Below are 26,363 nucleotides of genomic sequence, written 5' to 3' on the forward strand. Positions count from 1 at the left end.
TGGAGGTATTTGAATCCCATGCTCGCAGGGTGGGATGTCATTAGCTATCCATCCATGTGATATCCACATGATATCTGGCTTTGAGTGATAATATGGATGAATTCTTATTGCCATCCTGTACCACAGCTATGAGGTCAATAATTTACTGACAAGGAGGTCCAAGGCATCTGTAGTTGAAATTGGTCTAAATTATTGTGAAATTGCAGCCTTGGCGTGAAAGGCTGCCGGGATGCTCTCAGTTGCACACTCGTACATAAGCACTAGCTTGGACTGGAACAGATCACAAGTAACGATAGGATCAGGATATGGAAATCAGGGCTCACCCTTATCTCTCTCAAGTGAGGTGTGGTTTGGCTCTTAGTCTTTGCAGTTGTAAATCCACCACTTAAATCGCAACTGTGTAATTGGTACTAACTAATAAAACAACTAGTTATACTGGTAAAGTAATTTTTGCTCTGCAATATAGCTGGAATTACTTCTGTTATTGTTCAATCTGTCCATACTCCTGTTCTTATCTGATAAAGCAGGTGGTGCAAACCTGTTTTCTTGTTAAAGGAAATACGGTGAACAGGATCTCCTCAAAACTTGAGGAAAATCTTACCATTTTGGGGAAGGAAAAACAAAACCAAAACCACAAACACAAACATTTTTATTTTGAAGTTAAAAAGACCAATATAATTCTCTTGTCTGTTGCAGAAAACTAAAGATTTTGTTGTTTGTGAACCAAATACAAATTAGCTCCTAGATCACACATCATATACGAGTAGTTTACTAAAATTGGAAGCAAATTTGTTCAAGAAGTATAGAATAATTTCAGTTGGAAGGGATCTGTGAAGGCATCTGGTCCAACCTCTGCTTGAAGCAGGTCCAGTAAGACCAGGATGCTCAGAGCTTTGCCCAGGCAGGCCCTGAATATACCTGGTGTTGGAGATTCTGCAGTCTGTCTGCAGTCACACCTGCTGTGTGTGGTAAAGGTTTGGAAAAATCGTAAAACTGGTGTGGCATGGGAAAGATGAATGAGAAAGTTACACTGAGATCCGAACTGGAAGTGCTGTTCATCCTAACAATCTGAGGTGCTACAACTGCAGTGGGTAGAGATGGTCTGTTAGCAAGTACCTTCAGCCTGGTTTTGTAACACTGATAGAAACCAGATAGATAAAAAAACCTTCCATAATGTAATTAAATAAAACTTAGAGAAAACTTCTCAGCACTTACAGTGATGCCTATAAGACTAACCAGCTAAAGATTTGAATATATTTATTTAATGGTTCTGAACTACTGTGTGTAGATGTTAATCACAGTACATGACAATCACAGTTTCCTCTGTCCTGTTGCTAAAAGATTTTCTTCTGAATTTCCAGAACAACTTAACTGGTGGAAAGGTTGCTTTGCATGTTGCAGAGCCAACCCGGACGGTGGCGTTTGTGATAAGGACTCTTTCATACCGATTCCTAAACTGTGGCTTATTTTGTGCATATTTGTGGTTGTTGGTTCTCTGAGAGCTGGGGATGGGCTTGTTAAATAAAGGATCTTATCTCTTCAATGGCAACTTATTGTTAACTGCTTGAAACTTAATTCGATGTATTCTGTGTGCTTTGGACATTTGTGTTTTGGGGAGGAGGTCCTATTCCTGCCATGCACACTAACAGGAGTAGATACTCTCTTCCTCCTCTCATTAATGTATTGTACCTTGGGCTTTTTCATCTTCCTCTGCAGAAACTCTCCTGGATGACTTCCTTCTCACGTACACAGTCTTCATGACGACTGATGACTTGTGCCAGGCACTTCTGAGGCAATATCCTTTTGTTCAGTCTTGTATTAACAGGAGTCACACACTTACACCTAGGTTTATCTATTGCCAACCCTTGTATCAAATGTAGTAAACTGCATGCCTGGGGTAATTAGTTTTGCTCTTTGCATGTTGATATTATTGAAATACAACCCTGAGGTTGCATGTAAAATGGTGAGAAAAGAGAACAGTTGTCTAATGTTTACTGTGACGTGCTTAGAAGGTGGACTGCACTTGAGATTTTGGCATCACACCCCAAGAAATGCTTGAAGAAATAGGATAAACTGCAGAAGAGAGCAATGGGAATTACCAGTATTCTGGAAGAAAAAGACCTGCAAAGAAGGATTGAAAGAACTGGGATTGTTTTACTGAAAAAAGGGAAACTATAAATGGGACAATCTTTTAGGTACCTGAAGAGGAAGGGAAGAATCTGTTCCCATCTCATGTTGCCAGATTAAATTGCTGTAAAACAGTTTTGTGTTAGATACTTGGAAATTTTTTTTTTTTTTTTTTTTTTTACAATAAGAAAAGAAACACTGGAGTGGAAAATGTGGGAGACAGTAGAACCTTTGATATTGGAGAATATTAAGAAGAAGAAACTAGAAAATATATTCCAAGGATGGATAACATAGGGTGCACTCAAGGGTGGACTAGTTAGGGTGGACTTGGATGGGCTAGGTTAGCTGATCTTTCAAGGTTTCTGCTTCTCCAGTCCAATTTTTATAAGGTTTTATGATACTTGGAATTCAGTTCACATCTGTAGCTTCCTGAAGTTCAGGTTATATTGTTTTCTTAACTCAAATGGGTTGTGGAGGAAACAAACTGAAAACATTAAATCCAAATTTGAGTATGAGTTCTTCTAATTGGCACATGCCTGTAAATAGAGATATATAGATATAGATAGATATATACACACACATTCACCTATTAAAACATTTAGAATTTGCATAGCTGAGGAATCAATAAACAGAAAATTCCTGTTCTGAAGTTGAATGTACAAAGCTAAAGCTGTCTCTGAATAAACTTGTATCCGAAACATACACATCTGTGTATGTGCATAATTACTTCACAAGAATGCTCGGAAGATGTATTGAAACAGATGCCTCACTCATAGCAACAATGCAATCTTAAGTCTGCTGGTTTTGTTTAAAGATAAATAAACCTTTGTAACTGTTGCAAAATAACATTTAAAGTGGGGTTAAAACCTATCTAGACCTATATGTTATTTCTTAGAACACCTATATCTGTGTAATACATTTCAGAATACAAGAAGAGAAAAAATGAAGAATAAGTATTTTACCATCTCTGCTTCTTTTATCATGTGATACAGTATATAAATTGAACTCATTCTGAGATAAAGGAATTTTTTTCTTGCATTTCTAATTACTTCTGTAGGCTATGGAGCATTGTTTGAATGGACTTGTAGCTATAAAATGAACTTGCTTCTTTCTTTTTTTAATTTTTTTTTCCTCTTTACCTTTTGTGTTGAAAACATCATCTTTTTACTTATTAAAAGAAAGAATAGCAAAAGGACAGGAACAATGTACAAAGTGGGTATCTTCTCTCATTTGATGTTTCTGCTTTGTGAACAGAGGACAATGGTGGAAATAGATTCTTTCACCTTTTTTTTTTTTATTTTATTTTAATAGTGTTATTCCTGTAGATAGTGTAATTTGTGCAGGGAAAAAGAAACTGACTTCCTCTGCCTGGGTTTTTTGTTGTTCTTAATGATGTATTGTCCTCCTTCCCACAGACATTCATGTTGGCATCTGTGTGCAGGACACAGGTTTGTTCCCAGTTCTGCAGAAAATATATGACTCAACATTGTATAATTCTTTTTGAATTGATTTTACTTTTATAGACTTGCCTCACTAATCTATAAGGGAATAGAATCCTGTTGGCACAGAGGATGAACTGACATTTCTATTACTGAGAATTTCATTCTAAAGAGTTGATGAAACTCCTAAAGCTCCAGATGGGATAAAACGTTTAAAACTGAGCAATGTAGTGAAAAAATCTTTTGTTAGCAAATGAGATGATTGCAAAGTCTTTTCCATCACTTAAAAGTTAAGTTTCTGTGGGATCTTATTATTTGTTCCTTAACCTGCTGTACCTATTGTGCTAAGAACCACCAAGGGAAAGAAGACGAGACTGATGTGTCCTGTAGGAAAAGAAAAGTCTTGCATTTGGTGTCTCAGTGGACTTCTCTCTACAAAGACTGGTTACACGAAGATGAGCATTTAAAACAATTTTTAAAGGTATTGAAACACTTTCTGATGCATTTCAGCATTGTTTAATTAACATACTGTGCCTAAAAAGCTCCAACAACAAAACCTATAAAGCCTAATTTTTCATACTTAAATTTTCTCCATGAAAACTATAATGTAAAATTATTTACATGTGTCTTCCTTGAATGCCTTAGGGATAGTCTGTTTGAACTGAAAACCTATAATGTTAATACATTCCATGTCAAAAGCATTACTTTCAGATATGAAACTTATAAAACTCTATGCTCTCTAGAAAATGGGAAAAGTTAGGAAGGTAAGAAATAAAACTACAAAGATGTGGAGGTTCCTTGGACATGCTGGTTGTGTCTGCTAGAGCAGAGTCTACAGTTGGTATCCAGTGGATCACAGACAGAGTTTTGAGGTCCTACTGAGAGATGCTACTTTGACTGTGGAGTAAAATGCCATTCCACAGCATTTTTCAGGTGCATGTGGAGAGCAGCACAGCTTTATGTATTTCTAATAGTTAAAATTACGTCCTTACTTACTATCAAGGATCTGATCTTTCTGAATGAGTTCCATAAGCTTTTATAATTCCCTTCTAAATTTGCAAACAGCCATGTTGTCGCTGACCCAAGATCCATCTGGTTGTTGATTTTATGCTTTTTTTTCCCCTGCTGGTTGAAAGATTAAAGTATTTTAGGGGACTTTGCAGGATCTTCTGCCTTTCCTGATGCGACTCTGCAACTGGAGATCTTCTTGAGGGCCTTTTAGTTCTCTTCAGTCAGTCATTCACTCAAGACAAAGGGATGAAACATTGAACTAAATTTGGAGAAATCATTGAGCTTCCTTGGTTTTGGCGTAGGACACACTGCATATGGAAGGAGAGACCTTAGGATTTTTGCTGTTTAGTACTAGATGTGTAGTGCTGTACTGGAAAGAGGGGGTATCATTCCAGCCAACGGTTAGGTTACACTGCCTTGCACCTATCTTGATGCCGGGCTTGTCCTTCTGGATGTGGAAGTGTGTGACTGTGTATTGTCACACAATTTATTTGCTTGAGGCTTCTATGCAATATTAAACAGCAGTAATGTTATTGATGGTTGAAGTTATACGTGTAAAAACAATATGTAGGATTGTAGGCTAGAATCATTCGTGCTGAAATTTAGGAATGTAGGAGTGTTAATTGGGTGCAAGCAAACCTGATGTCTCAGCTCATACATCTGTTCCTCATTCTCCTGGAAGGGAAAGAGAAGGATCTGTGTGTAGATTCTGAAGAAGCATAGAGAAAATATTTCCCACAGTTTCAATCATGAAAGCCAATTCAGTTTGTCTACCTCTTGTCTGAGGTAGTGTCTTCTACATTTAACTGAGGTTCCCGATTGATGATATTCAGACAGTGCCTCCCCAAAAAATAAGAAACATTATTTATTTATTTATTGGTTTACAACTAGGATTATATTGTTACTTGTTTGTGAGAGACATAAACTCAATTTAAAATGCATGCAAACATGATGAAAAGTGAAGGAGAACATTTTCTATTTTAAAAGTCTTAATCAAATGAACCTGTTTGTTACCATTTTGGATATGTGATGATGGTGTGGTGTGTTCTTATGCTTCAGAATGTATTCTTCTGACCTAACCCAGATTTCGTGTAACAGCCACAAGTGTTGTTTTAAATCTTCCCATTTGTAGACAAAAGAATGTTAACATTTTGCGCTCTTGCTTGGTGATGATACAAAGAGTGTTTTTCCAAAGGCAAGCTGAATATTGACCTATCTAGAAATTTAAACAGGAACATTCTCTCCTTATGGGTCTTGCATAAATATAATGATGAAACTTGTTTTAGTAGGCTAGTGCCTGAATTGTTTTAGACCACTGATGTGATGCCTTAGATTTATGTTTGAGTTATGAGATGTTTGAAAATACTGTTTTATTTTGTAGACAATATACAGGAATGTATTAGATGATGTGTATGAATATCCCATTCTTGAGAAGGACCTGAAAGAATTTCAGAAGATACTTGGAATGCATCGTCGTCAGTAAGTATTCATTATATTTGTCATCGAGTGTCCTTTTATTTAGAGTGTAATTTATTTTTGTTGTCATCTTGCTGTAATTCAGTAAAGTGATGAGTGATACAAGTACTCTATTCATTTTTACAAATCATTTATTTGTTAATGTAAAGCTAGCTTATTCAATCTTCACTGATGTTTGTTGGGTGGTGTGTGTGGTTCAACAGTCACTCCCATCAATTTTGTCTGGGGTGACTTGCAAGCAGAGTGAAACTTTGTGGAAAAGCTGGCAAAATTTCCCTCAGAAGTTGCAGTGTGTGACTTCAGATGGTACCTCCATTCTCATTCTCTCTGCAATCTGCAGTACTGAGAAGCAAATCACTTTTCAATAGTTGTCTCAGGGTTATTATTTTAGTAATAATTACGGTATTTGTAAAAGATATTTCCTTGGCGCGCTTTTGCAACAAACGGAGTTTGTTTCTGTGGTTTGGCCGTTGGGGAAGTGGAAAGAGCCGTGACCCTGACTGCTTACCCAGGAGGCCCGAGCTGTGTCCGTGTGTTCCGGCAGCTTGCGGGCTGGCAGCATTGTTTTTCACTACATCCACTGTGCAAGTCACAGGGAATTGTTCTGGCTGAGCCAGATGCCCTCCGCCTCTCCCTGAAGGAGTTCTGCAGCCATTCTGCAGTGATCAGTTAATGTTAAAAACTTTCTGATGTTGTAAACTTTTTAATAGCTAAAACTTCATTTTCCTAAGCTTTGGCTGGAAAGAATAATTTGGATTTTCCTTTTCATTTCAGCACTGTAGATGAGTATTCGCCTCACCGAAAGGTAATGCAAACCTGATTGTTGCTGGTTGCTAGATAATTTACCATCTCACTTTCTTCCCCTCTGCCCACTTTCTTCTCTTTTCTTGGCTTCTCAAATGAAAGTGACTGGTGGCCAAAAACATGACGGGATACATCAGTGAGGTTAGATCTGTAACATTGTTTAAGGAATTTTTTTTTTTTTTTTTTTTTTTTTTTCCTGCCAGTGCAGCCTGGATATCAGCTGTGTGAGCTAAGCTGCAGTGGCTGTGACAGTATTAGCATTTTAACAAGATGCTCTGAGATGTCAGAATTCAGGAGAAGCTTGGGAGCATGTCTCCACTCGGCTGGGGAGATGTAGCACCCTGGGCAAACCAGGCTGAGCACAGACATTGACATGGATGTCAAGTGGACAGAGCAAAGGGGGGATTTGTTGTGACAGGGACGGAGAAAGAAAGAAAATAACATGAATCTGTCTATTTAACTGGAAGGAGAAGATGCAGCCAGAGAAAGTTGGTGTACAAACTGCACGGAGGTGAATTGCTGTGCTCATCAAATTTACTGGGCTGAAGTGGAAGTGTGTAATAAGCTTAAAATGTTCCTGTGGAAATGTGGAGGGCAGAACATGAGATTGTAGTGAAATTGCTAAATAGGCTGATTGGTACATAAGAAACACATATAAGAATAATTGAATAAGAAATAGGCTCTGAACATGACTACAGAGAGCCTTGAATTGTGGAGGCTGCTTAGACTTGGTGTGTCCCGCTTCCTCCAAAATCCCCACCTTGGCCATTATTTAGTAAGGCAACTCCCAGTTTACTGTTCCGAGAAGGGGTGGGTGGATTTCCTATACAGAAACCTTTTTGGCCAGACGTAGGGGCTGAATGCTCTGTTTTGTGAATTACTGCTTTGTAAAGGGCAGGGATTCAAAGAGTCACTGTTGTCTCTCCTTTTTTCTTTTCCTTCCCCCCTCACAGAATAAAACCTTCTTCCACCAATTCAGTCTAAAGGAGAGCTGGCTGCAGCACAGAGGAACCATGAATGAAACAGAAGAAAGTAAGTATGATTGAAAGATTGGAGGAAAAACTGCAAAATTATTTCTCAAGTGCTGCGCATAATATAGGTTTGTTTTTTTTTTTTTTAATTGACATACAGCTTCTGAACAGGACCTTAGGGCCACAAAAGAATAAAGATTTAACTGTGTAAGGTTGCCTTCTGGCCTCCTACTTTGCAGGGTTCAACACTGATGTGGTATCTCAAGGGGGTTTTGGCCAGTTCCTCCAGCAGAGCTGTGTGCCTCCCGGGGCGGTTGGCAGCCCACCCACCAGGTGTCATTCCTGCTCCATTTCATGCTCTTGGTCTCTTGACCTAGATCTTGGTTGCAAAAAGTGAATTAATCAACCTGTCACATGAAATGGGCCAGGATCTGCTAACTCTGGGAACCTGCTTTCATTCCTTCTCTCCTTGAAAACATCTCCGTGTGGAGTGCAGGGTGCCACTTCACTTTAACGTCAACCATTTCAAAGTGGAATTTCCCTTCGTTGCTGCTAATAACACGGTAAGGCTGTCACCCTCCTGTAGTGTCTGTATGAGGAAGGAGGCAGAGAGGAGGATAACACCATGTACACAAGCAGAGAACAGGCAGAAGGACCTCCTACCTTTGACAGTATATCTTCGTTTCTCAGTGGGAACAAAACTCTGGAAGTTCGCTTGGAGTCAGTATATTTTTAGTGCTTGTTTGTGACAGAATAAAAACTGAGCTCTGACAGAATAAAAACAGAGCTCCTTCAGTGCCAAGTCTTTCCACACAGTACATGCTGCTGATAGATATCCTCCTTCTGTGCTTCAGACATACATTTATTTGAGGTTCATGTTATCAGGGCTGCCTCTCAAAATGTTATTTCCAGATGAGAACCCCCACGCTTATTCTTCTTAAAAAGTTGGACACAGCTCGTAGGTGAGTGGCGAGGGAGGTGTACTGGCACCAGAGAGGAGACAGACTGTGTGGCCCTGACTGGCTTAAATTACTTTTATCTCACTCCTTGAGAGCATGAGCCATGGAAGATGATGGGATTGAGGGAATGAAATAGCAAAAGTGGAGTCAGGGAGAGGAGGGGCAGATGCTGTGGGTGGACATCTAAGTCGGTGTGGTGGAGTGCTGCTGACCAAAGGAGTTTGTGGAGGATGGGTCTGTCTGAGCTACACCATGTGACTTGACTGGAGGCATTTTATCCCCTAATGTAAGCATCACCAAGGCGACTTGCAGCCCATGGCTGCTTGCTCCCACTGGTATTCCCTCCTGCACCTCACAGAGGAGCAGCACGGGCTCCTGGAAGAGATGGCGTGGCCCATGCCAATACCTGCTGCAGATGGGACGGTGCAGAGGTGTCAGGGGAAGGGGCTTTGGGAAAACCAGTGTGCTGGTTGTGCTGGAGGAACTGACCTGTGGGTTGGTTTAGTTCAGTGTTAAACAAAGGATGTCAATAGCCCAGTTATAAATTAACATTGCTGTCATCTCCCCCTCCTAAATGAGAGAGAGGAGGATATTTAGAACAAATTCACTGTAAGCAAGTTGTGTCACACTCTGCATACAGAGTCCAAATATTCCTGTCAGATTTTTTTAAATTTATTTGTCTACCTAGTAATTTAGAGTGAAACTTGATGTCTCTATCTTTCCATGAGTTATTTCCATTCTGAAGAGAGATTCTGCCATAGGATGAGCATCTGATTTACTGTCTGTCAGCAGAGACAGGTTAAGAAAAAATTATAAAATCAAATTACTTTTCTTCCCCAAGGCTAAATGTTGAGTTCCTCCTTCCTTCTCATCTTCATTTTTCCTTCACTACAACACACACACACAAAAAAATATTCTTGAGGATAGAGTTCTTAATTGCTTCTGGCATGGTCTCAGTTAATGAAAGCGCCCTGAAGCCATGAAGATTTGTAGGACAAGCAAAGAGCTATTGCTACATACATCTGTCAATAACAATAATAAAAAAATTGCAATGTTTCTGGAGAAGAAAAGTTTTGTTTTATACTGACATGGTAGCAGCCTGTCTGCAATAAGAAGTGTTAGAGAGAAGGAAAGGAAAGTAATTAAGCACTGAAGGGAGTATGAACCCAAGAGTTGTGGCAATTATTAGCAGATGCTGTAAGTTTTGAAATATTTATGCAAGTCTGCAGCTCTGTTTCTTCCCTTTTAAGTATAGCAGCTGTATTTCAAAGAACTGGCTACAGCAAATTTGACAACAGATGCAAACCTAAAATTCTGGCAAGCAAGAGTGCGTCCCTTTTTGTAGCAGAAACAAAGTACTAGCTGAGCTGACCAGAGCATTATTTCTGGAAATGTCCCTCCCAGAGCCGAACCGACTTGTGGATCTCAGTGGAAGCGATGAGCGCAGGGAATTTCTCCAAACTGGTCCCTTTTTATGTGTGCTGCAAGTGATTCAGGGAAAGAGTTGTCAGAACTAATTGCGTTGCTGTTTGGGCAGTCTCTGACACTAAAATACTCTGGCAGTACAAGTAGTTTAGATGTCTAGACAGATAAGCTATCGGGAGTAGTTGAAGACCGGGGCTTGTGAAGCCCGTTCCAGGTGCATGTGAAGGTCTGAAATAATTTCTGCAGCGGATATGAAATATACTGTAAGGAGGGTGATTTATATGACCCTAAAAGGAAGGGAGAAAAGATGGCAACAGCTGAATTTGCAAAGAAGATAGGCAATAGAGAAAGTTGTCTGTGACAGATCCGCATGGTAAGATGTCTTAAATAGGTATTGCTGTGGGGGTCTGTTTCCATTTGCTTGCCCCTCTTATTTCCCGTGGAGAGGTGGTGGGAAGGGGGGAAGTGGTGACATTTATGCTTAGTTTCATGTTCCTGTGAGTCAGGGTGCAGCAGCCACCCTTCCTGCAGGCTCAGGAGCCAGGCAGCCGAGGCATTGCCCTGGTCGGGGATGCAAGATTCTCTCCTGCGCTGTTCAGGTGTCTCTGCCCACTGCTGAGCATGTTTTTCTTCCTTTGTGCAGTTTTCTGCCGCGTGTATATAACAGAGCACTCCTATGTCAGTGTGAAAGCTCAAGTATCCACTTCAGCTCAAGAGATACTGAAGATTGTGGCAGAAAAGATCCAGTATCCGGAGGAGGAGCTGGCGCTGGTGACAGTCGCGTTCTCTGGTGGTAAATAACTTCCCTTCATCTGATTACTTACCTTTTAGTGCATCACGTAAGGGAGGGATGATATTTGCTGGTGCAAGGATATAGCTGTTCCTGTGCAAGCCCACAGCTGGATGACCATGGGAACAATGAGGAGCTGCTTCCCAGAGAGTCGTTTCCATGGCAACAGCTTATTCTTGGGTACCATTGGATATGGCACCTCCTCTCTGAGAAGGGAGTGCAAAAGGACTCTCAGTCTCCAGCAGTATTGCAAGATTTTATTTTTTCCCCACAGATGAATCGCCTACTTTTGCATTTAATTAATTTGGAAGGCAATGAGGCATGGTTTGCTTTAAAAATATAAAAGGGAATAACAAGTACTATATGTGTGGCTGTTGCCTCGTTTACAGCATGGGTAATGAATATTCTCCAGCAGAAAGGAGGGAGACATATATTTGCAGAACTGAGACACTGAGAGCAATCTAAGCAGTATTTTGTAAGCAGTCTTGCTTACAACTGACATTTTTTTGCCTATTATTTTAGTGTTTCTCATTGAACAGAAAGGCCTATTGTCTTTTTCAAGGAAGACCAGACTGTTCATGGGCTGATACTAGGGAGCAGCCAGACCCCCAAGGTTTTCTTTGGTGTCTGGCAAGTCTCAAGCTCATTGATCAGATTGTGTTCCTCATTGTGGTGTCTTTTGGCTCTTAGGGAATATAAAAGAAGCAATTTGACTAGATGCATAGAAATGTGAAGCTGGATCTACAGAAAGGAGCTACGAGTGAAGAATATTTTGGCCACATTCTTAGATAACATTAGTTGGTGTCGATCCCCTGGGACAAAGGATGCACCCTTAGAGATATAGCACTCCTTGCTACTTCTTTGCCTAGTTAAATGAAGTATACACAAATGCTGGCTTGTTCTGTTTATTTACTTGATTCACAAGTGGAAGGTCACATTTTTCTCCCCCACACCAACCTCAATTAAATAACCAATTTTTTGCAAGGCACCATGTGGGTGGCGGGGGGGTGGTGCCCTGCTCTGGCTGTCGAGAGCCTGGGCAAGGAGTGGCCGGGCAGGAGCATTATTACATGCAGGTGTCCTGGCTAGCTGGGCTACGTCATTTGCAGGCATACTCTTTTTACCCCTCTGTGTTCCCAGACTCGCTTCCAGTGCATTTTACAGCACTGCAAAATCACTGTGCTGCTGTTGTTTTTCAGGTCTTGTGCCCCTATTCAAGAGCAGGGCAGATTTTGCTCTGATAGCAATAAATCTAGTGGTAACTGCCTACTTAGCTAAAGAAAACCAACAATTCATAAATAATGAAACACACTATTATCTTTAGACCACATTGGTTCCCAGGAAAGCCACAGAATAGAAGTGGTTCCCACTTGTCTGTTCAGTAAGAAATAATAATTAAAATGTAGGTACAATAGGACTGTCATCTGTGCATGACCATTGTAAATTTGATTTAAAATTTCATTTAGTCACGTTGCCTGAATTAATTGGAGATACCACAGTTTCAGTATCTTTGTTCTTATGCATTGTCACTCCTGTGCTGTGAGCAATAATCAGCAGCCTGCCACGCATTTTTTTTCTTTGGTTTATTTTTGCTATTTGCATGACTCAGAACTATCATCTGCCGTCCACTTCGAGGGCAGCAGTATGAGCATCGGAGAACACATTTTTATTGTACTACTGAAATGAGCAAGCAACCTCTTTTAATTCAAAATTACCTTGAAAAGACATACTGGTTGTTCAACATAAATGTATCTGGTGTCAGTGTGAGCATGGAGAAGAGAGAAAAGTCTGAAAAGATGTTTGATGCTCAGACTCCTCTTGGTCCTGCTCCCTCCTCATAGGCAATGAAAAGTCTAAGGTAGCTGTCAACAGGCTTGTAGTGCTTTTGGGTCTACGTTTATACAGTCATCGTAAGCAAATCTCATGTGTTGGGTCTCTGGAAGACTACTTGGAGCCTGGAGGAAGAGACAGTTTTCCCAGGGCAGTATTTTAGCTATGTTCTGGGTTTTGGTTTATTTTTTCCCACACCTTTCTTTGGTTCATCTAAGTTTGCTGAACTAGTACTCTGGAGTGGAGAATAAAAAAAAAAAAAAAAAAAAAGTCCTTTCTGTTTGCTACTGGTTTGGTGTGTCCTGCTTTTTTTTACTCACATGTGTTCTAAATTAATTACTCGAGATCTAGAGGAGTTTCTGTAAATACTGTACTACAAAGGACTTTTCAGCTCTGCTCCGTGAGGTGAATTTTATGGTGTTGGGATCCTTTAAACTTCTTTACCTGTCGAATGGCCGTGGCTGCTGATGACATCTCCACGCCTGCTCTTGTCTGCCAGTGCAGTTTCTGGAGGCTGAGACGCTTTGCTCTCACAAAAGTCACTATATTTACAGCAGATACACTGGGTTGAAATGAAATATCCTGTAGTGCACAGGAGGTTAGGCTAGGTGATTTAAGGGTTTCTTTCTGTTCTATCCTATGTGAAGTCCAGGTTGGAAGCAGATGCTGGGAGTTTTCGTGCTCTAGTCCAGCATCAGAGACATCTTGCCTTTATTGTGCCTGAATAGTGCAGAGATTAGGATTTGATGCTTAGTTACATTCTAAGAAGTTGATGTGGCTTTACAAATATATTTGTAACGTTTTCTCATTTATATACAGCTTTTACTCTGTGTCTGAAGCTTTTCTGGTTTTGTTTTCTGTTTTTACAGAAAAACATGAACTACAACCGAATGACTTGGCTATCTCAAATCTTTTGAGTCATCCAGTCGTATGTTTGTCTACCGAAAAGATCTGACTGATTCTTTGGTAAGGATCTGCATTTTATCCTTCTCATTTCTTATTTGTCTGACTTTCATTCAAGACCTCGACATTCCTTTCAGAGGGCTTTTTCAATACAGAATTTATTTTTTGCTTCCTTAGTAAAGCTTACTGAGCTGCTCTATACCTGAAAAAAAAAATATTGCTTTAACAGCAGTTATTTAACTGAACAGTAATAGAATTTGTTCATCATTTTCAAATAGACCAAAGCTTCTGTACAGCTTAAATCTTTCAATCATGATCAGCCTGGAAAAGCTGACTTGTGCTTGTACAGGACTGGATGAGATGAGAATTATTCAGGGCTGTGTGACTTTTGCCTCCTCCCCTCTTCCTCCCCCCATCTTGTGTCTCTGTAACACTTACAGTGGCTGGTACATAATCATATAAGGTGATAGACAAACCCCATGGCATTGCTACATGTAAAAATAGATGTTGTGTGAGTTCTACCGAAACTACTGGGCATCAGTGTGACCCCAGTGTTGTGACAGCTGCGTGGTCACTCTGTGGCTGGCGTATATCACTGGTGGTGTGTCTTCTTCCCTTCCTTCTGTCTGTCTGTGTCTCCATCCTCTCGCTGTGCTGGGGAGGGAAGCTGGTCAAAGGGCAGCAGGTCTCTCTCATTCCCTCTGTCCTCAAAAACCAAGCTTGCAAACTCTCTCCCTCCATGATTTCCCCAAACCTCAGTGAGGCTGGAACAGTCAGGCGCTCAACGAATTACTCTTTCAGTAGTTTTCTGATCATTATGCAGACGTTTTGATGAAAGTGCAGGGACAGTATTGCAACTGACTTTTACGTGTTGTCAGTACTGCTAGGATCTGTGCATTCATCCTAGGGATGAGAAATGTCTATTTACATTTTCTTGGATCAATGTGCCCTGAAGAGCTGACATGCCACTATCATTGTAATCTGTCACCCCCATTATCTCTGGCATTCTAGCCACCTTTAAAAATGCGAATATTAAGGCAGGGTTCCCAGTGCAGACAGGTGACAGCCAATCTAGTTTCATTAGTTACATAATAAAAATCTCAAAACTTGCTGTAACTGTCAGAAATATAACACCAAAGTAATGGCTTAACTGATAAGAATAATCTTTCATCTTGGCAGATGGTTCATGTGCCAAGTTTCAGCCTGATAAAGTAAAAAAACCCAAGGGAAAGGCAAACCTTTGAAAATCCAAGCTAATAATGGAAATGTCGAATGACCCTTAACACCAGCAGTACCAGTGCACTCCACAGTAATATGCTGAGTAACTTTTATGAATCAGGACCCACAGTATTTTACTGTTTGTCGGTGATTATGTTTGGAGTAAATTAATCATCAAATATATGGATTTATGTAATTTGTAAAGGTGGATTGGTGGGCAAGTTGTGTGTATTTATTTTAAATCCGGTGTGTTTGCAGAATGATTCCTTTATCTTATAATACAAAAATTTCCTGGCGTCTTAATTCAGATTTTGTTTTCTGATGGTTTCAGGGATTTTATTTTCATTATGCTGTCTGCTCGGTTGGTGTTTAATATTCAAGGTTTAGAGTAAGAGAGAGGGAGGGAGGAGGCCAAATCCAGTAGCAAATCATTGATCCTATTGACCCATTTCCTGTTTCGAGCTATTTATTAAATAGGCTATAACTCCTTGATTTATTATTAGTGGGGGGAAAAACCCTCAGAGTGCACTTAGAGAAGATTACTTACTTGGCTCTGTTTGGTACCTTGATCCAGTAGTTGTTTCACTGCAGAACTTTTGGCATCTGCTGAGGATTTTTTTGCTCTTGGTTACTGATTTAGAATCCATTTGCTGAAAATGAGGAGTTGCAGCAAAGGTCTGTGAGAATTTTGGGAATCAACACCTGGGATCTTGCCTTAGAACTAACAAACTTTGACTGGAGCCTTTTCAATGCAATTCATGAGGTAAGAAGCACCACAGCCACTTCCAGGTATATTACTCTCATATAGCATTGTGCCGTTATGATGCATTTTGGAACGTCAGTATTCCTTGGTGCTCAGTTCACTGTCATGACAGCCTGATTTGGCAGCTCTCAGTAGCTGTGGCACTGAAGTAGGTGAAAGAGATATGATGCAATCCTTGAAATGAAAAAAATTTTTCAAAGGTTTGTAACTTCCTTATGCTGGGGCATCTCCTGTTCCCTGTGTACCTGCTGGGTTTTATTGAGCTTTGCCTCAAGAGAGTAGAAGACCATGATTATTCTCTAAAAACTGTCTGTGTGAATGTTGTATATGCAAATTGTCCTTTGCATTCAACAATATTCCAGTAAATATAAGACTCCATAAATAGGTGTCGTTGACATTGCTTTAACCACAAAAGAATTCACAATTTCAGCAATTTAGAGGGTCACATTACTGTTCTTTTTAGAGTTCGGTGAGATAAAAAATACTGGGCAAGCTTTATAAAATGGGATAATGGCCCACTTCAGTGCCCATTGGGTTGTTTCAGTGACTTTGACAGGTTCTGCTGTGAGCTGCTGAGTAAAATACACAGTTAACAGTACAAAATGTCACTTGAAAATATCATACACTGAAAGGCATGTTGGCTTTCTGAGAAATTAAATGGGAAAGACCCTTGCTTCTCATCAGAAGCTTTCCTTGATCTTTCATTTCAGGTTTTTTATTCAGGTCAGACACTAAATCTAGAGCTTGTGAGGTGGTTTGTTTTTTTTTTTTTTTTTGCACAGAAATCAAGACCCACACCTCTGTTGATGAAAACTTGGCTATTTTTAGGAAGAAGTTTGTATGGAAATCTTTCAGATTCTGAAATGGTCTGATATGGTTGCTTTTTCATACTGGAACAGAAGTGGTGAAATACAGAAAGAGACACATTGTTTAAGTCCTATATGTGGCTGTAGCCAGAAGTGGAACTGCAGGACATCTCACAAGAAAAGCATGTCTTGCAGGACTTCCAGTCCACCTGTCTACTGTAATAAGCCTCTAGACTTTGTTAAGCCAAACCTGGACCCTGAATCATTTGTGATTGGCTCATGGATAATAAAAAAATAACCATTTATAACCAGGTCTTGTTTCAAAAACATACTTCTAAATAATTTATAATTCATTTACATTTAAATTGTTTTTATATCCCTAATAATGTTGTTGATGTCTTCCAGCAAGAGCTGATATACTTCACGTTCAGCAGACAGGGCAATGCTGAAAACACTGAGAATCTCAGTCTTCTGCTTCAAAGATGCAACGAGGTCCAGCTTTGGGTTGCCACTGAGGTACTCCTCTGCAGCCAGCTCTGCAAACGTGTACAACTAGTCAAAAAGTTCATCAAGATTGCTGCTCAGTAAGTGACTAAAGCTGCAACAAAAATCCTTGAATTCACATGCTTTATTTGGTGAGAAATAGCTGCAAAAGCAAAGCAAGAAAACTATTTTGTCATCCTAGGTTTTAATAGTGTAGTAAGCATACCTAGATAAAACCATCCATAAATAATAACACTGACCAAAACTGGATGTGGTACAGTATATGCTGCTCAGATCTTTCCCAGCAGCTTAGCTGCAGTATCTGCAGTCTCAACTGCAAAATGCCCGATGGGCAGAGATATCTCCTTTCTTAGCAGAGATAACCTGAGGACAGTATTATAAAAGTATTTGAGCAGCAACACAGTTATTCACCAAAGACTACACAGAAACCAAAAAACTTTGTTACAATCCTGAAAGTCCTGCCTCTAGAGAGGAAAGTAGCTGTAGTAAGCTGTTGCCCCATGTAATCCTCTCTGGAGTACTCATCTGTTCATTGGAGGACGGGTGCTTCATCAGCTGGATTTGATGGTCTATTCTTACACTGTTACTAAGTAGTGTTGGCATTTATTCTATTCCCTGGAACAGAATACAGATACATACTATACACAGAGAGTTGTCTTCTCTGTAATCACTCTTATTTTAGTAACCAAAGTAGTGGAGCAATTTGAATATGTACAACCATTCTTCTTGCATCTCCACTTGTTGGTCTTCTGCAATATTTGAATATGCATGTTCATGCAAAATGTATAATTTGTTCCCTTCATCAACTGGTTTGATTTAATTTGCAAGGCACTTACATAGAAGGGACTTGTTCTCTGCTGAAGCAGTGCCTTTAGTGAAATGAATTCTTCTAATTTAATCTAATCTAGTGTAAGTCATAAATGTGATTTGATTTACTGTGCACATTGTACAGTGTCCAGTAATATGTTCATTTTCTTCTGTATTGATGGCCAAGTTTGGTCCGACTACGTCAAAAACTTGATCTGTGTGCCTTGCTTGCACTACAGTAGCATTAATTTACATTCCAGGAAAAATTTCATCTCTGTCCTACATGAATAGGAATATATTTGTCGGCAGACTAAAATGTTGCTCTATTTGAACTAATTTCATCTCTGTTAAGTGAAAAGCCAAAGTTGTGGAGACTAAATACAGTTGTCAGTAGACAGTAGACAGGGTCTCCCAGTGCACTGAGGAAGCACCTATCATCATAGCATGTACATGGTGAAATAATGGGTACACAAATAAGTGAGTGTGTAGTTTGCTTGGGATCTTTTTTTAATCAGAAAAACAGCTTTCTAAAAGAAGACATTTTTGTATCTCGTCAATTCTGAAAGAGTTGATGAAAGGGGAATAGTTAGGGTTGGAGGAGGTTGTGCTAAGCACAGGACTGTCATCATGAGGCACAAACCAAGCAGCCCTGATATTTTATGGCTAAGGCAGAGGGGTAGGGACCTGTGAGCAGCTCTGGCTGCTCCCTATTCTCTGCTCCCAGATTCAACCAGGGATCCTCCATGTCTCTTGACTTTCAACTTGTCGGCAGAGCACCAGCACTAAGATCTCATGTCCAACATTTGTGTGCTTCACTGTTGAGGAACACCTGCAGAAGATGGAAGGCTTTTACACAAGTGTGTCAATACATAAGAGAGACAGAGTTATTGAAACACAGATACCTACACTTCTGTTGATGAGCTAGTCTCAATTAGAAAACAAGCGATTTGATAGAGAAAATGAATTAGCATGTTTTTAGAAATGAGCTTGCTGAGGAGTTACAGAAACAGGTCAACATCGGGTGAGCATAAATGGATTACATCAGCAGCCTTCTTGCTTTCCAAGCAGTGGCTGACTGTAAAAGATGTACCTTCTCTCTTCAGTTCTTTGTGAGAAACGGGCCCATCCAATGGCCTGCTTATCCAGGCTGTGCTGGACACCTTCCTTGTTCTGGAATTAATTACCTTTGGGAGCTGCCTAACTTCAGTAATAAAGGGAGCCTAAGCAACAAAGTTAGCATTAACTTTTAAGACAGCTGGAGTGAAGTGAGAAATACACCATCTCAAGTTAGTGCACAGCGATGAGTACAAGCTTTATAAAACTTGTACAAGTGCTGGCATGTTTCCAGTCTACGGCCTTGGCACATACTTTTCCCCGATGATAAATCCCAGTGAAGGCAGTAGAATCATTCATACTTAGAATTATCTTAAAAGAGGATTCTCACTCTCACACACACGTGCACTATATGTTTATAGTGCTTTATAGAATCTTCGAGAGAAAGGGGGAATCTTTTTGTTTGAAAAGGACTTAATATTTCAGGATTTCTAATTTCCCAATGGACTAGAAATAAGCAGGGTCTGGTCATATATAGTAAAATGTCAAAGAATAGAGGTATCAAGCAAATTCCATAGAGACCAGTATTGGAATCAGTGCTAACTGCAACTAATTTATAGGGATATGTAAATTGAACATTATTCAGATTTTCAGACAATAAAAATGACGAGGGATTGCAAATGCATTGGAGGATAGAAAAAAAAATGATCTAAGGAGTCTAGTGGCATGTGCAAACAGCAGTAGGATAAGATTTAATTTAAGATAGAGGCAATGTAATTCAGCTAGGGAATGCTAATATTGAACTGAAGAAATAAATGCATGGTTGTGAAGAACAGTACTGTGACAGAGGTCCTTGGGTGATAATAGATGACAAATTAAAGGCAAGGACAAAGTGATACTGTTCCAAATAAATAATTTGATATTTGTTTTATACTTGCATCGCAGAAAGGTGAAAGAACTTAGAGCCAAAACAGTAATTATGTTTCTCCTTCCCTCCTCACTGTCTCCCTACATCTCCTTGGTAAGAAGGAAACACATGAGAGAAAAGTTAAAATAAATTGCATAGAAATCAATGAAGGAAAAGTAGTTTGCAGGCCAGGACCACAAAGAGAAATTGAAGGAACCGGTGTTGTACAGTTTATAGAAAAGATGAAAAAGGGGATGAAAATATGTATAATACAACAGAATAGAGGTCAATGAATTATTCTGTATGGTAAAGGACAGCTGAGAGTAACTTGAACACTGGAAAGGGAAAATTACTTCTGACAGCAAAGGGAAAAAAACTGCCAACAACAGTGTTGATGAGACAGTGGAGCATTTGCTAAAAATCCTCTTAGAGACCCCATCACCTAGACTGCAGGTGGTCATGAGAGGACATTTAATGAGTTCATTATGGGAAAGACGATTGTATGTTAGTGCTGAGGGTTGAAATGGGACTCAGTAACCTAGGATACCTGTGCATTCCATTTATCTGAGTACAAAAAAATCAAAATGCAGTGTTCGTATTTTTATTCCACAGCTGTAAAGCCCAAAGAAATCTGAATTCATTCTTTGCTATTGTTATGGGTCTCAACACAGCGTCTGTCAGCCGGTTGTCTCAGACCTGGGAGGTAAGACACATCTTTGTATCTTTTAGACCCTGTTAAAACCATTTCTCACAAAGGTTGTATACTATTGAATTACCTTTTCTTCCTAATTATTGGGTTTTCATGCTGAAATTAAACATGGAGTGAGTGTTGGTAGAGAAACTTCTCTGTGACCTGAAACCTTAGATACACAGCTATTCAAATAAAACTAAATGTGTCCTTCCAGAACTTTTAAATAAGAACAAAGAAAGAGACCTTGTCTTCTTTTTTTTAAAAAAAAAAAGTTGAATTATCCTAGAGTTTTAAGTAGTTGTCAGAACAGAAAGTCTTATAAAGGTAGCTCCAAAAAAGCAGTGCCTTATAATAAATAACTTAATTTAAAAAAAAAATACAGAGTATAAATAAACCTTCTTTAATTCTCTGTTATCAGCTCTTTTGCAGCTGCTCATCTTGAACAACAAAGTTAGGAAATGGGCCATGACTAAGGAGCATACTAGAGAACAGATTATCTGCTAAAGAAGCTACCCGTTGCTAGACAGAGCATGGGATGTTTAGAAGGAGGGTCTCACTGGGATCTGTGTTTATTTTGTGGATTTTTTTTTTTCCATCTAAGTAAATTACTGAGTGGTAGTATCTGCAAGCTTACTATATCTGCTGATGAACCAAAAATTGGGGAAGGAGGAATTTAGTATAATGGGGTGAAGCCTTATCCTTCCCCCATGTCCCCGCCACCACAAGCAGGCAGTACTCAAAAAATGTCAGTCTGTAATACAAAATGACAGAGAACGACTGTGATCTCCTGCCTTGGAGATACTCTTGAGCACCAACAGCTGAAACCAAACAGCCATCTGAGACTTACAAACCTATCTAACACTGCCCAGAGCAAAGTCTTCCCCCTTAGCTGAAATCATGCATATGGAAACATCACTGCGTATGCCAGTGGCTTCGGCGTGGAGAGAAACAAGGGCAGTGACTGCTTCTGTGGGCAGGAGTTTAGAGGGACTGAGGCAGGCAAGGTGGAGCTAACTTTAAATAACAGGTAAAGCAAAAAATTTTAGAGAAAAATACGTACCTGAAGATGACAGTACAGAAAGCCCTTGTCTCTCCTGTTTCTAAAATGCCCTTCTAGGGAACATTTGCCCTCACCTGCCTTTATGGGTTGCCTTCATCCCATTTCTCTGGGCTTTGGTAGGAGAGTGAAAGGGACCAAGTATTGTATCAGAGGCACCTGGAGGCAATGATGTAGATCTCTCCCACACAGAAACATGCAGAGCTTATGTGTGGTGAGACCTCTGGAGATCATGTGCTGCTGGTGGACTTCTCTCAGGAAGAGCAGGATATATTGTTTGTTGGAACAAGGACTGCATATGCATCTGTATCGTTTGTAAATATGTCACGTTTCTGTGGGTAAAATATTTACGAAGTCACATGCATATTTCTTTTATTTATAAAACTTTACTGCACTGGAAATTTCAAAAGCAGAAGGTTATTTGCATTAGTAATGTGACTTCTAGAAAGTAGAGCAATGTTTATAAATTAATTATAATTACTTACACATGTAAATGAAACCACCTAAATTTAAGCAACCATTTAGACACTAAATTATATTGGCTCTGCACTTGAATTCTTAAACAAGTAGTATGCTCCTAAGCATATTATTCTACTTTTTTTTTCTACAGTGTGCAGGGTTTTAATGACCCTAACTTTCCCTGATTGAAGGTACTAAAAATGTGCAATTGCAGTTCCATGTTCAGTTATTTCAGCATTTTAATCATACAGCACATCCACTTAATCTTAATTCTTCTAAATCTCTTTTCTCTTGGTAGTGTCACTGTGGCTGTCATGGTCTAAGGACAAAGACAAGACAGGATTTGTATTAAGAGGGGGATATCTTTCACTAGACTAACTAGTATGGTTGGAGAAAAACAGACAGGCTTTAAGGTCCACACACCACTCTTCAAGTCTGAAATGCCAGCAGCAAAATTCGAACTGAAGAATGATTGCTTTGAGTATGATGTGGTGAATCCATTTAAACATCTTGGAGATAAAAGGAAATGGATGCTTGTGGGTCAGAGCGAGTGTTATCATATGGGGCAAGAAGTTAGTTTGTGCCTGGGCTCCCTTGGGCGGTGTTTTGTGTACCTCACGGTGGGATTAGGATGAGATACCAGAGATGGAGTAAGCATTTTTTAAGGAAAGTTCTCTTTCTCTGGCACCAGAAGATTGGTTGCAACAAATAATTGAACCTGGATGTGATCACAGAATCTGAATTTTCAGCCTCTGTTAATGCTTCTAACTTGATAAGGGTATTAAGGTAAATGCAGCAGACATGGAATCTAGTGAAGAAAATAAAAACAGCTGTTAACAAGCAGTTCCCCTAAAAGAAGGACAAGAAGGACGGCAGGTCCCTGAGGTGAGGCTGCAGAGTCTGGTGCCTCACTGGCATCGCACTCAACATGGTCTGTAATTAGGGCTCTTGGAGCTGAGGAGCAGAGGTTAACTGTCTGAGAAAGTGGCCTGTTGGTACTTACACAGACTCATGTAAGACTTACACATACTTACATAAGACTCACACAGTCTTATGGAAAAAAAATCTCAGCATTTTTCTGCTTATATGTGTTTTGGTGTTTTTTGTTTTTTTTTTTTTTTTACTTTAAATCTTTTTTTTTTTTTTTTTTTCATCTGTTTTTCCCCACTTCAGAAAATTCCTGGGAAGTTCAAGAAACTTTTCACTGAGCTCGAAAGTTTGACGGTAAGTATGGTATTGACAATGGAATGGCATTTCTTGTCTCTACCTGCCTTCCTTCTTCCCAATTTATTTGGAGACTGCCTGTTGTTATTTGGAGCTGGAACTTGTCATGTCAGAGCTCTAATTTGCCGAAGGCCACGCAGCTCTCCAGAGCTCAGAGGTGGTCTCCAAACACGAAAAGGAAAAAGGCTGTATTCCTGACAGCTGGGCGAAGGGCAGAGAGAGGGGAATGTAGTGTCAGTTCCCCAGCATCAATTTGGAAGCTGCTCTTTTGCGCTGGTGGTTAATCAACCTTTATCCAAAGCAACGTGCTGTGGATCAGGAGAAAAGGAGGACAGCTGAAGTTTAAAAAAAAAAAAAAATTCAAAATTCAAGGCTAAGGGTCTTTGTCAGCATTATCAAAGCTGAATAAACAAGTGTTTCCTCTGGCTGTCATGGAAGTGGGTGCGTGGTGAGATCACTGCCTGGCGCAGGGAACATGAGATTCAGCCTTTAACGGCTGTCACGCTTCTATACTTAGAGTCCTTTATAAATTAATGTGTTTTCAAGATTGTGTGTGAGCTGGTGTACAAAAACGTTCGTTTATACGGGAAATGGAGATGACTTTTTGAATTACTTACACAACACCACTGAAACATACTCTCTTATTTTCTTTTACAATCTCCAATATGTTCCATTGATCTGAGAGCAATTTTTGTTGGGATTTTTTTGTTGTTTGGTGGTGGGTTGTTTTTTTTTAAGAAGAAATTAATTGGCAATACATTCTGGGATACATCTTGTGCTAAATAGTAAGCTGAAGAGATTTTGCTAAGAAATTTCTGGGGAAATTATAGAGCAGTCCCAGTGAATCTATTCTTCAGCTTACTCCCATTTTAGCACTGCTTCATCTAGAGGAACATGACTGTGTTTGTTCTTTTCACTGTTTATATGTCCTGTTCAGTTTAGAGCTCAGAAAACCTTTATCTACCTCATTTCCTGAAGAAACCTTTTATATCTAAATCATGTTCAGATCATAAGCCCGTAATGGATTTAGAATTGCTCTTTTTATAGCCTATTGATTTTTCTCTCTATTGCCCAAATGGTTTTGTAGGATCCTTCTCTGAATCACAAAGCTTACAGAGATGCATTCAAGAAAATGAAATCTCCGAAAATCCCCTTCATGCCCTTACTTCTGAAAGGTAATGTTAAAGCTTGGCCGCTCTTCTTCATTGTGGTTAATTAAAATAAGTACAAGGTGCTTTTTTTTCTTTTTTTTTTTTTTCTTTTTTCCTTCACATGGCCTTATGATAAGTATGTGGCAGGTGTAGTGGTATCGACAAGATAGCACTTGGTCTGGATAATAAACAGCTGGTGTTTAAGACAAGGGGAAGATGGCAATTTTCACACAGGTTCTCAAACTTCAGTGCCATCCCATCAAGTGTGGATAGAGCGGTGTGCCATTGCTTTGGCCACATCCTCTGCAGTGAAGAAGTGAGACTGGCCTCGGGCACGCTGCTCGGCAGAGATGCTTGCCCTGCCTCACCAGGGTGAGCCTACCTGGGGTCACCCTGAAGGCAAACTTACCCCATCTGCCTGTCCTGAGAGGAGGGGATTTTCAAGTCTCTTGTAGGTCTGAGAGAGATAAATAAAACCTTACTATGAAAAAAATTATTTTTAAAAAATCCATTGAAATAAAATACAGCTACTTGCTTCCTGCAGAGAGCTGGGCGGCTAATTAAGTGACAGGTATTTCAAATATTCTGTTGTCTTGGAGTCATTAATTATTAATTGCCTTGTCTTTGAACATGGCAGATTCATTTGATTATTCCTGTATTCCGAAAGCGTTCTCTTTAGGCTGTTTATTCCAGCCTGCTGCTGCTGCAAGTTTAAAATGTTTGAAGATGATTCTCCAGATCAGTTGGTGACAGTTCGGGAACCATCAGGCACTTCCCCTCTTTGCACTCATCAAAGGAGTTTGCATTAATTCATATGGCTACAATTATCAAGGCTTCAAAATAAATATTTTTTAAGTGTTCTCAAGTACGTCTTGCCTGCAAACAAAGGCAGCAAACATAAACAAGTAACTTGTAGCAATGATGTTTGTGCAGCACTACAATATGATGTATAAGAACATGCACATAAGTAGCATTCATGTCTCTAAAATGTATTGGAGATAGTAAGGAGACTTTTCAAATTAATACAGTATTTTCCTTCAGTACAGTGATCCATAAGGAGATGTTACCAAGGTTGGTAGTTCCCAAAGCATTGCACAGTATGTAGGACTTTATTCCATGTCAAGCATGTTTGCATTAATGTTATTCCCAAGACCAGTAAAATAAGCCTGGATAGCATACAAATCATCAGTCACTCAACAAATTACTGTGTTTCAATGCAAGAGGAACAAAAGTAGTTTCAAGAAAAAACTGAAAATCATTAATAAACTTTAATTATGAAAAATAACTTTAGAGTGTCCTTTTAAAGTTAATTAAATTTAAATGCAGAGCTCTCTTGCAGTACACAGACACAGCTTTTGAAAACCAGGCAGATCTTTCAAATGTGTAATAAAATACAGTGATATACCCTTACAACCTAGCCCAGATGCAATTTTCTGCTCCGCTGAATTTATCTAGACTCTTAGTTGTTGGCTGCAAAGCAAATTTCTGTTCCTTCCACCCTTAGAGATATACACATTGCTGTCACTGACTTTAAAAGTTGTGTGAAAATTTCTGCTTCCCGCAGAAGTTTTTTATTAGATGTTACAGACGGTTCTAAGTGCATTGATATAGAGACAAGTAATGCCTGTGTCCTGAGGCCGTGTCCTTTCCCTGTCCCTTTCCTGGGGTGCCCCAGAGCAGCCCAGCAGAGGAGGTATAACGGTCCTGCTCCCTCCTTTCCCCTGATTTTTAGGATCCTGCCCAGAGGCAGAGGGGTGCAGGCGGCCTCCCCAGCGTGGGCCCTGCTCACCCCACTTGCTGAGGGGTCCGGGCTGGCATCTCTCCTGCCCAAGGCAGACCCCAGCCCGGCTGCCCTGGGGGCACTGGAGTGCTCCATCACCCCTCACACAGGGCTTCCACCAGCCCGTGAAGCCCTTAACCGTTTCCTTTCTAAGCAATTACAAAATGCCCCTCAGGCATAGAGCGAGTCTTTGAAGCAAAAGGAAATA

The 26,363-nt window shown here is 39.9% G+C and overlaps 1 protein-coding gene across 1 annotated transcript in view; it reads left to right on the top strand.

Moving 5' to 3' along the window:
* Positions 1–26,363, top strand: part of RAPGEF5 (Rap guanine nucleotide exchange factor 5) — a 162,835-nt gene that overhangs the window by 123,380 nt on the left and 13,092 nt on the right. The window contains 13 exon segments of the mRNA XM_042802015.1: positions 1,717–1,795; positions 3,903–4,047; positions 5,959–6,056; positions 6,828–6,858; positions 7,811–7,889; positions 10,856–11,005; positions 13,702–13,734; positions 13,737–13,798; positions 15,594–15,716; positions 16,928–17,106; positions 20,406–20,496; positions 23,174–23,224; positions 24,312–24,399. Coding sequence (XP_042657949.1) covers positions 1,717–1,795; positions 3,903–4,047; positions 5,959–6,056; positions 6,828–6,858; positions 7,811–7,889; positions 10,856–11,005; positions 13,702–13,734; positions 13,737–13,798; positions 15,594–15,716; positions 16,928–17,106; positions 20,406–20,496; positions 23,174–23,224; positions 24,312–24,399 — 1,209 coding nt within the window.

Source organism: Tyto alba, unplaced genomic scaffold, assembly GCF_018691265.1.
Source record: "Tyto alba isolate M040663 unplaced genomic scaffold, T.alba_DEE_v4.0 Super-Scaffold_38, whole genome shotgun sequence".
NCBI classification, from domain to species: Eukaryota; Metazoa; Chordata; class Aves; order Strigiformes; family Tytonidae; genus Tyto; species Tyto alba.